This window comes from Bos taurus, chromosome 4 (genome assembly GCF_002263795.3).
Source record: "Bos taurus isolate L1 Dominette 01449 registration number 42190680 breed Hereford chromosome 4, ARS-UCD2.0, whole genome shotgun sequence".
NCBI classification, from domain to species: domain Eukaryota; kingdom Metazoa; phylum Chordata; class Mammalia; order Artiodactyla; family Bovidae; genus Bos; species Bos taurus.
In genome coordinates this window covers 67,026,452-67,039,836 of record NC_037331.1, presented here as the reverse complement: position 1 = coordinate 67,039,836, position 13,385 = coordinate 67,026,452, and the positions used below count along the sequence as shown (strand labels likewise).

Below are 13,385 nucleotides of genomic sequence, written 5' to 3'. Positions count from 1 at the left end.
AAATTCCAAAAATAAAGAGACTACAGAAAACTTGAGAGAAAAAAGAGAGACAGAGGAAAAAACAGAGATAGTGTATAAAAAGAATCAAGAACAAAAATGGCACTGGACTAAATGGCAGCAATGGCAGCTAAAAGACACTGTAGAAAAATGTCTTTAAAATGCTTAGAGGAAAATTATTTTCAAACTAGAATTGTATACTCAGCCAAGCTATCAAACAAAAATGATTATAAATTAAAGAAATATTCAAGTACACATAAAGCCTCAAAAAACTGACTCATATATCACTTCTCAGAAAGCTACCAACATATGTGTTCTACCAACACAAGAAAGTGAAACCCAAAGAGGGAAAACATGGGATCCCACCAACAGGGGAACCAACAAAGGAGAGGTCCCAAGAAGACAGCTATGCCTGAAGAAAACCAATGCACTGAAGCAGTGACACAGAAGAATCCAGGGAAGATCCTCAAGAAAAAAATAAAAATCAATAGATATTGATATGGTTCCATCCCTGGGTCGGGAAGATCCCCTGGAGAAGGAAATGGCAACCCACTCTAGTATTCTTGCCTGGAGAATCCCATGGAGAGAGAAGCTGGTGGGCTCCAGACCATGGAGTCACAAAGAGTTGGACAGGACTGAATGACGAACACTTTCTCACACACACACACACGTATATAAATGCATATATATGACTGATTACTTCATGAGTTTTGTGAAAAATCTAAGGATACTAGAGTTCTCTCAGCGAACAGAAGTTCTGATAGTGGCATAGAAAACTAAACAATCTGAAAAGAGGCAATTATTAACTCAATGAAGAATATCAAATCATACAAGAAAGCCACTGCAACCAGTGTACACTACTTAGCTCAGTAGTGAGCAATACTTATACAATCAGTATAGTAAACAGAAGATATGGATTATAGCAACAACAAAAAATTCTGTAACGCTTTGAACAGGGCAGAGGGTAGGAAAGGTGGGGTATAATGTATGTTAGAATGCTAAATTCTGACTTTGCTTAGTAGGAGTTAATAGAAAATACCTCAGGCTGATAAAAGTGTAACTCTAAAACCAATACATGAAGAAACAGACTAAGCACATTACTTAGAAATGTGAAGTTAAAGACTAGAGGAAACAGGTAAAAGAGTATGGAAGGAGACCTCAGAGATAAGGGAAGGGTGGGGAGTGGTCAGACAGAGGACTAAAATTTTTTGTTATGAAAATTTTAATAAGACTTGGATTTTTAACTTGTGTAGGTGAATTATGCTGACAAACATCAGAATCAGAAAAAGGAAGAATGAATATTAGGACAGAAATAAATGAAACAGAGACTTAGAAAAGATCAGTGAAACTAGGAGCTGGATTTTTTAAAAGATAAACAAAATTGACACTTTTAGCCTGACTCATCAAAAAAAAAGAGAGAGGTGGTGGGGGGAGGGTGTCCAAATAAATAACATTTAAAATGAGAGAGGAAGACATTACTGTCAATATCACAGAAATACAAATAATCATAAGAGAACACTCTAGATAATTATATACCAATATATTGGTCAATCTAGAAGAAATGGATTGATTCCTAGAAACATACAATCTTCCAAGACTGAGTCAGGAAGAAAGAGAAATCTGGACAGATCAATTACTAGTGATGACATTGACCAGTAATCAAAAGCTTCCCCATAAACAAAGGTCCAGGACAGATGACTTCACAGGAGAATTCTAACAAACATTTATAGAAGACTTTATACCTATCCTTCTCAAACTATTCCAAAAAGTTGAAGTTCAGTTCAGTTCAGTCGCTTAGTCGTGTCCAACTCTTGGCGACCCCATGAACCACAGCACGCCAGGCCTCCCTGTCCATCACCAATTCCCGGAGTCCACCCAAACCCATGTCCATTGAGTCAGTGATGCCATCCAACCATCTCATCCTCTGTTGTCCCCTTCTCTTCCTGCCCTCATTCTTTCCCAGCATCAGGGTCTTTTCAAATGAGTCAGCTCTTCGCATCAGGTGAAGAGGACAGAATATTTCCAAACTCATTCTATGAGGCTAGCATTAACCTGATACCAAAACCACTCTGTCAACAGGTACATCCTTGGGCAAATCAATTCACTTCTCTCTCTAGACTTCACTTCCTTCATTTGCAAATTATGGGGATTAGATGTACTATATAATTCCCAACATGCCCTCCTGTCTTGGAATTTCTAGGATTCTAAAAAGTAGCCAAGGATAGGGATAAAACTGCTGCAGGTTCTGAGTCACAGTGATGATTCCTGCAGGCTACCTCAATGGAAGAACTTTCATGTCTGTGTTGGGTGAACTTAACATTTGACTGTCTGCAAGGCTGGAAATCGGTGAAAGGCTATTTTTTGGTCTGTGCTACAAGATGTTTACGTTTACTGAGCATAGAATTTTTTTAAAAAAACATATCACCAAATTCCAAATCAGTGGCTTCCAGTAAATTTAGAAACAGAAGTCTCAGACTTTCTAGATACTAACATTTAGGTGTTGGGTTACAGTGAACTGCAGAAAGAATCTTGGTTTCATAGCAAGTGCTATAGTCTCGAAGTTCTGAAAGTGCCTGTGCAATAGTACAAGGGGTTCACTCTCCTCCAAGCCAAGTTAATTCTACAAACATTCCAGTACTCAGAGGAGGAGGAAAAAAAAATAATTTCCAGTTGATTTCTTGATTGCTAATAACATTCTTTGAAGGAAATGGCAACCTACTCCAGTATTCTTGCCTGGGAAATCCCAAGAACAGAGGAGCCTGGAGGGCTACAGCGCACAGGGTCGCAAAAGAATAGGACATGATTTGGGATTAAACAACAACAATAACATTCTTCATCAAGAAACTTAGGCAGAAAATATTTCGTTTTCTGAACTAGCTATTACTGCCTTCCCCATGTGTCAAATATAAACTCTACAAGGCTCCAGATGGGTTCATCTTTTTTTTTTCTTTCATTTTAATTTATTCTGTGTAGTTTAAAGTGACAGTTAAACATCATACACACAAACCACAGACACTTTAGATATAGTGTTGACCATCATTAGAACAGTAAAGGCGAATAATCAATTTACGCAGACTCTTCATCTCTAATTTTACATCTCATTATACAAAGGTTAACTCTACATTTTTTGTGGCCCACCTTGGGAGCTTACCCACTTTATCCCAGTTAGGGCTTTCCCTGCAACAATCACATTCCTGGATCCTGCAAACGGGGAGGCCTCTCCATATTCTTTCTCCATACAGTTTTCTCTTCTTTAACAGAACTCAATGCATTAGGGATTTTTCTGGGCATAAACTAAAGCACAAAATACTTTGCTAAAACTTGTGGGGGTGTCAAAGATTAAAAAGGCATAGAACTTACCTTCAGCAAACGAAGGCAGGCATGCACAAAACCCAGTATCTGCAGGCAGACTGGTTGAGTTCTGCAATAAGGCCAAGAAACATCATCCTCTACGCCACTACTCGGAGAAGGCAATGGCACCCCACTCTAGTACTTTTGCCTGGAAAATCCCATGGATGGAGGAGCCTGGTGGGCTGTAGTCCATGGGGTCGATAGAGTCGGACATGACTGAGCGACTTCACTTTCACTTTTCACTTTCATGCATTGGAGAAGGAAATGGCAACCCACTCCAGTGTTTTTGCCTGGAGAATCCCAGGGATGGGGAAGCCTGGTGGGCTGCCGTCTATGGGGTCGCACAGAGTCGGACACAACTGACGCGACTTAGCAGCAGCAGCAGCACACCACTACTAATAAACACAAGGCTTACTCAAGTCCTCACTGGCTGATTACCTCACTCCCAATGCCAATCCTATTGCTCACCGTGCCACTGGCTACTTCCAGTTTCAAGAACAAAGGATAAAGAAAACAGACACATCAGAGTCAATTACAATAAATTGCAGAGTCAATATAAATTCTGCTGTAAGCCCCGTATCCTATCCCACTCTCTCTCCAAAGCCTAGGGATGGAAGGAAAGTAAGGAAAAAGGGGAACATGACTTTAGGTATGTAAGCAAGTGGGACAATGGGGAAAGCAGAACACTGATGGAGTGAAACAAGCAGGTAAACAAATAAAAAAGAGTTTTTCTCTCTTAGCACTTCCCAGGTGGTGCTAGTAGTAAAGAACCTGCCTGCCACTGCAGGAGACATACGAGACATGGGTTTGAGCCCCGGGTTGGGAAGATAATCTGGAGTAGGGTACGGCAAACCACTCCAGTATTCTTGCCTGGAGAATCCCATGGGCAGAGGAGCCTGGAAGCCTACAGTTCACAGGGTTGCAAAAAGCCAGACAGGACCAAAGCAACTTAGCATAGCATAAAGGACTGAAGGTGTGATCTTCAGAAGAATTAGTAAAGTGGTTGTTAAACTCAATCTTAGCAGGTGTGATTTCTGAGAAGGTTTGACTCTTCCTGCAGAGTTAAAGAAGCTGGGTGACGCAGACAGCGAGAACAGACTGGTAGTCGCCAATAGAGAAATGGGGTGGGGCTGGGATGGATTCAGAGCGTGGGATGCAAACTATTACATACAGGATGGATAAACAAGGTCCTACTGTATAGCACAGGGAACTATGTTCAGTATCCTAAGATAAACCATAATGGAAGAAAGTGTGAAAAAATGCATGTGTATATATATAACTGGATCACTCTGCTGTACAGCAGAAATCTGCACAACAATGTAAATCATCTATATTTCAATGAAATACATTAAAAAAAAGAAGTTAAGTGAAAATAAGACAGTGCCAGAGGGCAGATACCCCACTAAAAATAACCAATTTTGATTTGAGCTTTCCTCTGAATTATCTACTAAACCAGAGGGGTGATAGGAAGGAACTCACATGTTCAAACATGTGATATAATGCCTGGCACACAGTCAGTCAGCATTTGGGAAGGTGATACAGTTCAATGGGCGGAACACAAAAAATTTAGACACAACTTCAAATGTGGCTCTGCAAAACTCTGTACCATTAGACAAAATACCTGCGTACTGAGTGGACCTGCCCTACCACTCATTGTTATGATGACAATGATACATGTACGTATATAAATTCATACGCAATACTGCAGACAGACAAAAGACAGTCCCTGCCCTGGCTTTCTAATTGAGACTGAAAAACAGTCCCTAACCATGGAATAGATGCTAATTAAGTCTAATTTCCCTTGCTTGCTGCTGCTAAGTCGCTTCAGTCGTGTCCGATTCTGTGCGACCCCATAGACAGCAACCCACCAGGCTCCGCCATCCCTGGGATTCTCCAGGCAAGAACACTGGAGTGGGTTGCCATTTCCTTCTCCAATGCATGAAAGTGAAAAGTGAAAGTGAAGTCGCTCAGTCGTGCCCGACTCTTAGCGACCCCATGGACTGCAGCCTACCAGGCTCCTCCATCCATGGGATTTTCCAGGCAAGAGTACTGGAGTGGGGTGCCATTGCCTTCTCATTCCCTTGCTTAGTCAGTGGTATATTATAATAAGATGGGTTTACAGAGCTGAGCATTTATTTATTCATCACATAGAGCACATACAAAAGTACTAATATAAAAAGGGAGAGGGAAGTTTTGGTTGCTAAACATTTGGATAAAGGCTTGGTGACCAGGCATTCAGAATACATGTCCCACGTGAGGTTTCGTCTGGAAAGTATGACCACCATCATGACAGGCTGATATGGTTCCCAGATTAAGTAGGAGCTGCTTTGGGAAAAGATAGACAAATTCATTAGGTTACCTAGATGCCTGGTATTCAGAAATGGGTTACATGGATAAAGCACTGTATACTCTAAAAGTCTTAGATAAAAAAGTATTTCACTTTCTCTCTTCCCTATCTTCTGTCACTTCATCCTCCACCCTCTTTTCACAGCCTTTCTCCACATTGTGCCTCCTGCAATGGGAATAGGAAAGACATCACTCTACTTATATAGGTATGTTCTTTAGATTGACTGTTGTAAGCTGTCAAGAACAGTGGCTACAACAACACTGTAGATAAAATCATCATTAAAATATTGAATACAAACTGATCATTGAACATCTATATGTTTTTCTGTTCTAAGAATTCATATATAGTCAGATTTTCTTCAAGGTCTTGTCCTTTTTTCCTCCATCTGTACACTCTCATTCAACCACCCCCTGGATCACTAACTGCTAGTCCAGAATTTTGTTTCGTCCTAACCTTGCTACTGGGCTCCCCACTCTCAGCAGGGGATCCTCCACATGGGTACTCAATTAGTCCCTCAAACCCATGGAGTCTTATGACAAAACATAAATATCCCTCTTGAACTCCCCCCTCCTCTGACTTCCTGATTCTTAATGACACCCCCCACTCCAGTACTCTTGCCTAGAAAATCCCATGGACGGAGGAGCCTGGAAGGCTGCAGTCCATGGGGTCGCTGAAGGTCGGACATGACTTAGTGACTTCACTTTCACTTTTTACTTTTATGCATTGGAGAAGGAAATGGCAACCCACTCCAGGGTTCTTGCCTGGAGAATCCCAGGGACTGTGGAGCCTGGTGGGCTGCCGTCTATGGGGTCGTACAGAGTCGGACACGACTGAAGTGACTTAGCAGCAGCAGCAATGACATCCAAGGCTCTAAAACCAAGTCCAAATGTCAAGTCACAGGCAAAGTCCCGTCTTTCTTCCTCTTTTTCACATTTGGTGTACAAGTCAACTTTCACTTGCCCTGAGGACTTATGTCAAGCCTCCTAACTTGTCTGTAAGACTTCAGGTCCTCTCCACACCAATTCAGCCTAACATTGATGCTTAAGGAGCTTTCTAAAGCGCAAGACATTTCTCTCTTCAAATGCGTTCACTGGTCCCTAAATGCAACCAGAATAAAGTATAAACTTCCTGCCATGAAATTCAATGTCTCCCACAATGTGATTCTGGCATAACTTTGCAGGCCAAAGTGATATGACCCCTTCATAAACTGTATGTTCCCGCCAAATCAAGCCCTTTTTTGTTCCCAGCTTTACTTTGCCTTCTACGTCTTTACAGGTAAGCATAGCTCTAGGCAAATAGGAGACATTAAATCAATATCAGTTGAAAGACAATAGAATCTAGGTGGGAGTATACAATACACTGTAAAATTCTCTCAACGTTTCTGAATGTTTGAAAACTTTCATAATCAGATGTTGGGAAAAATATTAGTCCATGTAAGATGAAGGAATGAATCTCTTGGGAGCTGGGTTCTCCTCTCCAGATAACCATACAGGTACAAGAAGATATGCCAAAGGGTCTTTCTGACAGATGAGTAACAAAATATGGAGTTCCAAGAGGGAAAGGAGGAAAAGCTAGCCCTGGGATGCCTAAATAATTATTTTGGCCAGTAAACAAGACTAGCAATTTAAAGACTGCTACTAACTAGAATCAGAACACAGAGAAAAAGTTAGAAGATAAGACCTAAGGATACCGGAAAGATGTGATGCTAAGAATTTGCTTTTTCAGGTTAATGCATCTAAGGACATAGTGAGTTATTCCTCCCACCCCCATCTTGCTCTCAGATTCTAGGTTAAAGCAGTAAAAGTAGAGCATGTGGTTTCATTCAAGGCAGTACCTGCAATATTTCCAAGAGAGAGGAATCTCAATACTCTGGTTTTGGTTCAGTTATACCCAGCAGCATAGGTTTTATGAAGAAAGCACCTGATCACTCTCCTGTGAACTCAGTCTATTGCTTATATCTTTGAACTTGCAACTGCATAGCATGAAAATTCAAACCTTATTACTGATTTTGACCAATAAAGTATAGTTCTTGGCCCTCTTACAGCTTACCCCTCTCCCAAATCAATATAGATATTAACGATTTGTTCTTCTAGAGGCATCTTTCTAATTATGCATAACTGTATTCTTGCTTGGAGAATTCTATGGACAGAGGAGCCTGGGGGACCACAGTCCATAGGGTCGCAAAGAGTCAGATGCAACACTTTCACACACTTCCCTACTTCAGTTCTTTTAAAATGTTCTTAGTTCAGTCCCTGAAAATCCCACATCATTAAACCCCTGGGAATGTTAAATAAACATGTTTGCTCTTTAAAATGAACTATACTTCCTATTAAGAATGGGTCAGTACCTATTAAACTTGGATATTAGGAGAAAGATACAGGGGTGTCTGATGTTATCTGGGGCAGTAACTAAGTTCTTCCTCTCTTGCTGTCTTAATTCCACACACAACAGGGTAATATTCAACACAATTATCCCCTCCAACAAATCAAACATTTTCCAAAACAAAAAGTCATTAACCAAATACTGTCATGGTGTTTGCATCTTGTTCCCCACCCCCGCAAGGGGAGTGAACTGATAAACCCAGGGGATTTCCCTTAACACTCTTCTAAGTCATTTGAACTGCCTGTCAGTCAAAGCTCACTTATTTCTCAGGCTATAAATTAAGCCTAGTAGAACTCCACTGTAAATTAGTTTATAAATGGGATTCACATATATTGTGGAGCCACTTATGCCCATCCCAAAGACCCAACTCCTGTAAAAGAAGAATAAGACTGCTTCTTACTAAGAACACTTGCATTACAGTATAAAGGGTTTCCACTGGACTTAGATTAGCCTGGAGTACAAATAAAGAAAGCCTAATCAGCTAAAGGGTTTTGACAACTTTTCAGACTTACTCATATGCTAACAAAGCAAGTGCAGTTACTTTCCCAAAAGTGTTCCAATCCCTATTTTGAACAACTTTCTTAAAAGTATTTTTTCAAGTTAATCAAAGTCCCACTGGATTTTTTTTCCTCCTTAAATCTCTGTTCTTACTCATCCCACCACAACAACAACAACAAAAAAAGTAAAAAGTTTTCATTGCACATTTAAGGGGATGTGGAAAGGACAAGTATCTTTCAAATGGAGAGACAGAAGCTTAGTAAGCGTAAATAATTTGCTCAAGGTCACCACTTAGCCAAAAGCAATGCTAGGATTCAAATCCATACATGTGCCAAAGTACTTTTTTTCCCAGGACATCAAGGGGATCTAAAAGGCACTGGATGCTTCCATTTCACACACATCTTACATGTTCCCCTGGCTCCTATGAATTCCCCTGCAAGGACCATATCCACTTGGCAGGGAGCTCTTTCCACCTGCCCCATGTCCTTGGTTTCCTCCTAGTTCTATATTCCAGGAAAAATAGCCTTTTCGTGTGCCTTCCTTCCTTCGCTCAAGCCAAGTCTCCTTTTGTGGGACACGCACTAATCGAAGGCATTTTCCACTTTCTTCCATAAGATCCATGAAATCAAAACATCCCAAAGAGACTTGTTGAAGGAGGAGGGCGTGTCCCTCCCACCCCTCTTACTGAGAATGACTGAGGACCCCACAGCTTTGAGCTTCCCTGAAGCGCCCATGGCTTGGAAGAAGCCCAGGAGCGGTGTCTTCAAATTGCATTAGTATCAGGAGCCTTCGGGGAGCGTGTTCCCCGCTGAGCGCACTCAAAGCAGAATTATCCAACTTGGAAACTACGAGCCAGCCAAGATCTCCCGACCCCATCTTACCACATCGAGATTTCTTCCTTTTCCATGCCAAAGGCTGATGAGACCGCCTCCCGGAGCCTGTGAGTCCCGGGACTAGCGATCCCCGCGGAGCCGCGCACTTACGCAGGGCAGACCGCGCTCCTCCCGGCTTCGGAGTGCACGCAGAACCCTCTCTCAGGGTTCCCGAGTCCGGAAGAAGTAAGGCGGCCTTCTCCCTCGCCCCTCGCAGTCCCGAGTGTCCTGCAGACCGCGAGATTTTGAGTACCCCTCTCAGGAGGAGGAGACCCACGTGACCCAGACCTAAGGGGCCAGAGGTACGTCCCCACCCATTTCTGCCCACGACTTGCCCGCGCCCCATCAGAGTTTTTCCATCCTGAAAGAAGCCAACAATCTCAGCCTGAGATATTAACAATGAACCGAGGAAGACTGACCGTGTGGTGCAGCTCCATTTGATTTGTTTGTTCCTTTGTTTGTGGGTTTTTATTTTCTCTCCCACCTTTTTGAAGCTGCTATCTTAGAATTTCCACAGTATTTTGAAAAAATTTCCCCAAGCTGGTGCTTGCAAATCTGTTGTTTGCATCTGGAAGCAGAGTGGTATTTTACTCCCCCTGTTTAAATGCCCAACATACATTCCTAGATAGTTATTCCACATGGTAGTAGCACTAATGTTGGGGGCCCACTGAGAACCAGCACTGTGTCAAGTGCATTCTCTGCAGTACTGCATACTGCATCGGAGTATTAGAGCAACTGGATGTACCCTGTGTTATAACTGTCCCCACTTTGCACTCAAGAAACAGACTTGGAGAGGTTAAGTAGCCCATTCAGGGCCATCTCTTTTAAGGGGCCTACCTGAGTAGGTAGTTTTAACAACCATTAGGTTCAGGCCACTGAGCCGGACACTGGGGGAAAGACAGAGGCTTGTTTAAGAAAAAGAAACAACAGACCCACCATGGTGTCACTTGTGCTAAGCTCGTGTCACCAAACCAAGACCTAATACCTAACCTAGTTGCAAGGCCAACCTTCCCTCCCTTTTAACATAATCTCAACCAATCAGTCTGGAATTCCCTGGTCAGTGCCAGTGAGATAATTGGCCTGGTAGACTCTTTTGTCCCCCCAAAGTAGGTGACCTTGCCTGAAATAATTCATTTTTTTCATTTATGACTTCCTGTTCCTCCCTTCCTGTGCTTTTAAGAACCTTTGCTTTTCTGCAGCTTTTTGAGACTCCTTTCTTTTTGTTAGATGGGATGCTGCCCAGTTCATGAATCCTTTAATAAAGCCAATTAGATCTTTAAATCTACTCAGTTGAATTTTGTTTTCTTAAGACTAAAAAGATCTGAAAAAGATAAGGAGATTGTAGAAGCACAGAGATAAGAAAAAATACAGGAGTGTCATCATTCCCATGTCCCCCACATGTCCCATGGTTCAGAAATGGCAATTATGAAAGCATCTTAGCCAAGCCACCTGACTTTGAATCCTCGCTCTGCTCTAGAGCTACGAACTCTGATCCATTGTTTTTAAAGATGGCCAAAACAAGGTCACCATGCTCCTTTGCAAGGTGAATTAGCCATTCCTCCCATCAAGAGGTGAAATATCTCTTCCCTCCCCTTGAATCAGAACTGGCTTTGGCACCTGTTTTGACCATTAGAATGTGGGCAAGTGCTGGTTCCTTCCTAGGATCAAAAGGCCTTGCAGTTTCTACTCTTAGACAGCCTCCTTGGGACCACCATGACCAGAAGCTGGTATGGCTCCTATAGAGTGAGAGGTCAGGTGCAGGAGAACCGAGCCATTTCAGGGACAAAAGCACCAACTGGGAGCTTGGTGAGAGAAGCCACTGGGACCTTCCAGCTCAGCCCACCCTCAGCAAGAATGCAGCTGCATGCGTCAGCAGTGAAACAGCCCAGCCAGCCCACCAATCAGGAAAAAATTCACTGTTATTTTAAGTCACTTCAGTTTGGGGGAGTTTGTTATGCAACTAAAGGTAACTGTAGCATTAACTTTCAGATCTGGAACAAATTTCTTAATGTCACTGAGTCTCGGTTTTCTCATAAGTACTTATTTTATTGGGTTGTGGTGGGCACTAAATGTAATGTACCAGAGTATGTACTGAGGCCATCACTGTCTGCCATCTTATGCTTTCGAACTGTGGTGTTGGAGAAGACTCTTGAGAGTCCCTTGGACTGCAAGGAAATCCAACCAGTCCATCCTAAAGGAGATCAGTCCTGGGTGTTCATTGAAAGGACTGATGTTGAAGCTGAAACTCCAGTACTTTGGCCACCTGATGCAAACAGCTGACTCATTGGAAAAGACCCTGATGCTGGGAAAGATTGAGGGTGGGAGGAGAAGGGGATTACAGAGGATGAGATGGTTGGATGGCATCACTGACTCAATGGACATGAGTTTATGTAAATTCCGGGAGTTGGTGATGGACAGGGAGGCCTGGCATGCTGCAGTCCATTGGGTCTCAAAGAGTCAGACACAACTGAATGACTGAATTGAACTGACACTATGTAAGGAACTAAATTCTACACACTTATCTTTTTCTGGAGAAAAATTTCATTGGTGGGAAAAAAATTCTTCGTTTAAGACCAAGATCAGACCACCCTTAACAAACTATTAAATAAAATAGATTCAACCTTCCTACCTTGACAAATATGACTTTGTCGTGACCTGAAAGACCAGATTCAAACTCCTTGATGATCTGCACCTCCATCTGGTGACTCAGGGAGAGCTGTTTACATAGAGGTGCCTCTTTTTAAATACCTGATTGCTTGCACTGTAAGTCTGGGGAGCCCACCTAAATCAGCATCTCCTGAAGTGGGTTTAACTGAAGTGACCTATTGTCAGGACTAAGAAACTGGTTCAGTGAGATAGAACAGTCTACAAACTGAACTTTTGGACTGTGAAACTTCTTGAGGAAGTTTCAAAGGCAAAACTGTAAGGAAGCCAGACTTGCCACCCTAAATTGTGTTTCTTTGGCATGAGGATTATTTTAGGTTGATTGTCTTTAAGAAGCAGAAGACTCAGGAGGTCTTTTAAAAAAAAAAACTCTTCCTTAACCTGCTTAAAAGAATTTAGATCAGGGACCTGATCCAGGAAGAGCACCATCGCCAGAAATATCTACAAAGAATACAGGTTAGGGGTGGTATGGAAACTGAGTAGGGCCTTAAGACCAAACATTTGCATAGCAAACATTTGTTTACCAAACATTTGTTTTCATCTCCTTGTGAATTTCCTTTCCTTGTTTTGAGATCCCAAATTCCTACTCCCTTCTCCTTCTCTCTGATGGCATGTAACTCTTAAATTACCTAACTCGTCTGTTCACCTCATTTTTCTTATGGGACCTCTGTCTGTACATAATTAAATTTGACTTTCTCCTATTAATCTGTCTTATGTCAGGTTAATTCTTACCAATCAGAAGAACCTAGAATGAATTTTTTTTTTTTTTCTTTTTCCAACAGTGACATTCACAGGTTCTGGAAGTTAGGATTCAAACATCTTTGGAAGGAGTGGCATTATTCAGCCTATTGTAGTCATAATGCAAATTATATTTTTTACTAGAAGATGTGGTCAAAATAGATTGAAAGCCACTGAATTGTAAGTCTTCTGAATTTTTCAAGTAAGCTGTATTGCTTATTTTTTTATCATAAGTGTAATACATGATCCTTATACAACTATGAGGCTGTATTAAAAGATCAGATAAAAATCCCATTGTGACTCCCTAGAGATAACCAAATGATATATTTTTGTCTAATTTTTATCTGTACAAACATGTTTAAAACAAAATTAGAATCATACGGAGATACGTGTTCTTCTGTAGCAGTTAGCATATTATATCCCAATTATTTTCTCACACTATTAATTCAAAAATATATTAATGGCTACATAATGTTCAATTATGTGAGTATACTATGATTTAATCAACCATTTTCCAACATTTGGTCATTTGGGTT

At 41.6% G+C, this 13,385-nt stretch overlaps 1 protein-coding gene across 4 annotated transcripts in view; it reads right to left on the bottom strand.

Annotated features, from left to right (window-relative positions):
• Positions 1-9,864, bottom strand: part of CPVL (carboxypeptidase vitellogenic like) — a 127,638-nt gene extending 117,774 nt beyond the window's left edge. For 2 of the 4 annotated variants that reach the window (XM_059885888.1, XM_059885889.1), the window contains exon 1: positions 9,457-9,864. In XM_059885888.1, the coding sequence (XP_059741871.1) occupies positions 9,457-9,793 (337 nt within the window). In that variant the 5' untranslated portion in view covers positions 9,794-9,864. Of the gene's footprint in view, positions 1-3,357; positions 3,419-9,456 lie in introns of all 4 variants that reach the window. The other 2 variants (XM_024991092.2, XM_010804326.4) reach the window with 2 other exon arrangements.
• Positions 9,865-13,385: the final 3,521 nt, after the last annotated feature.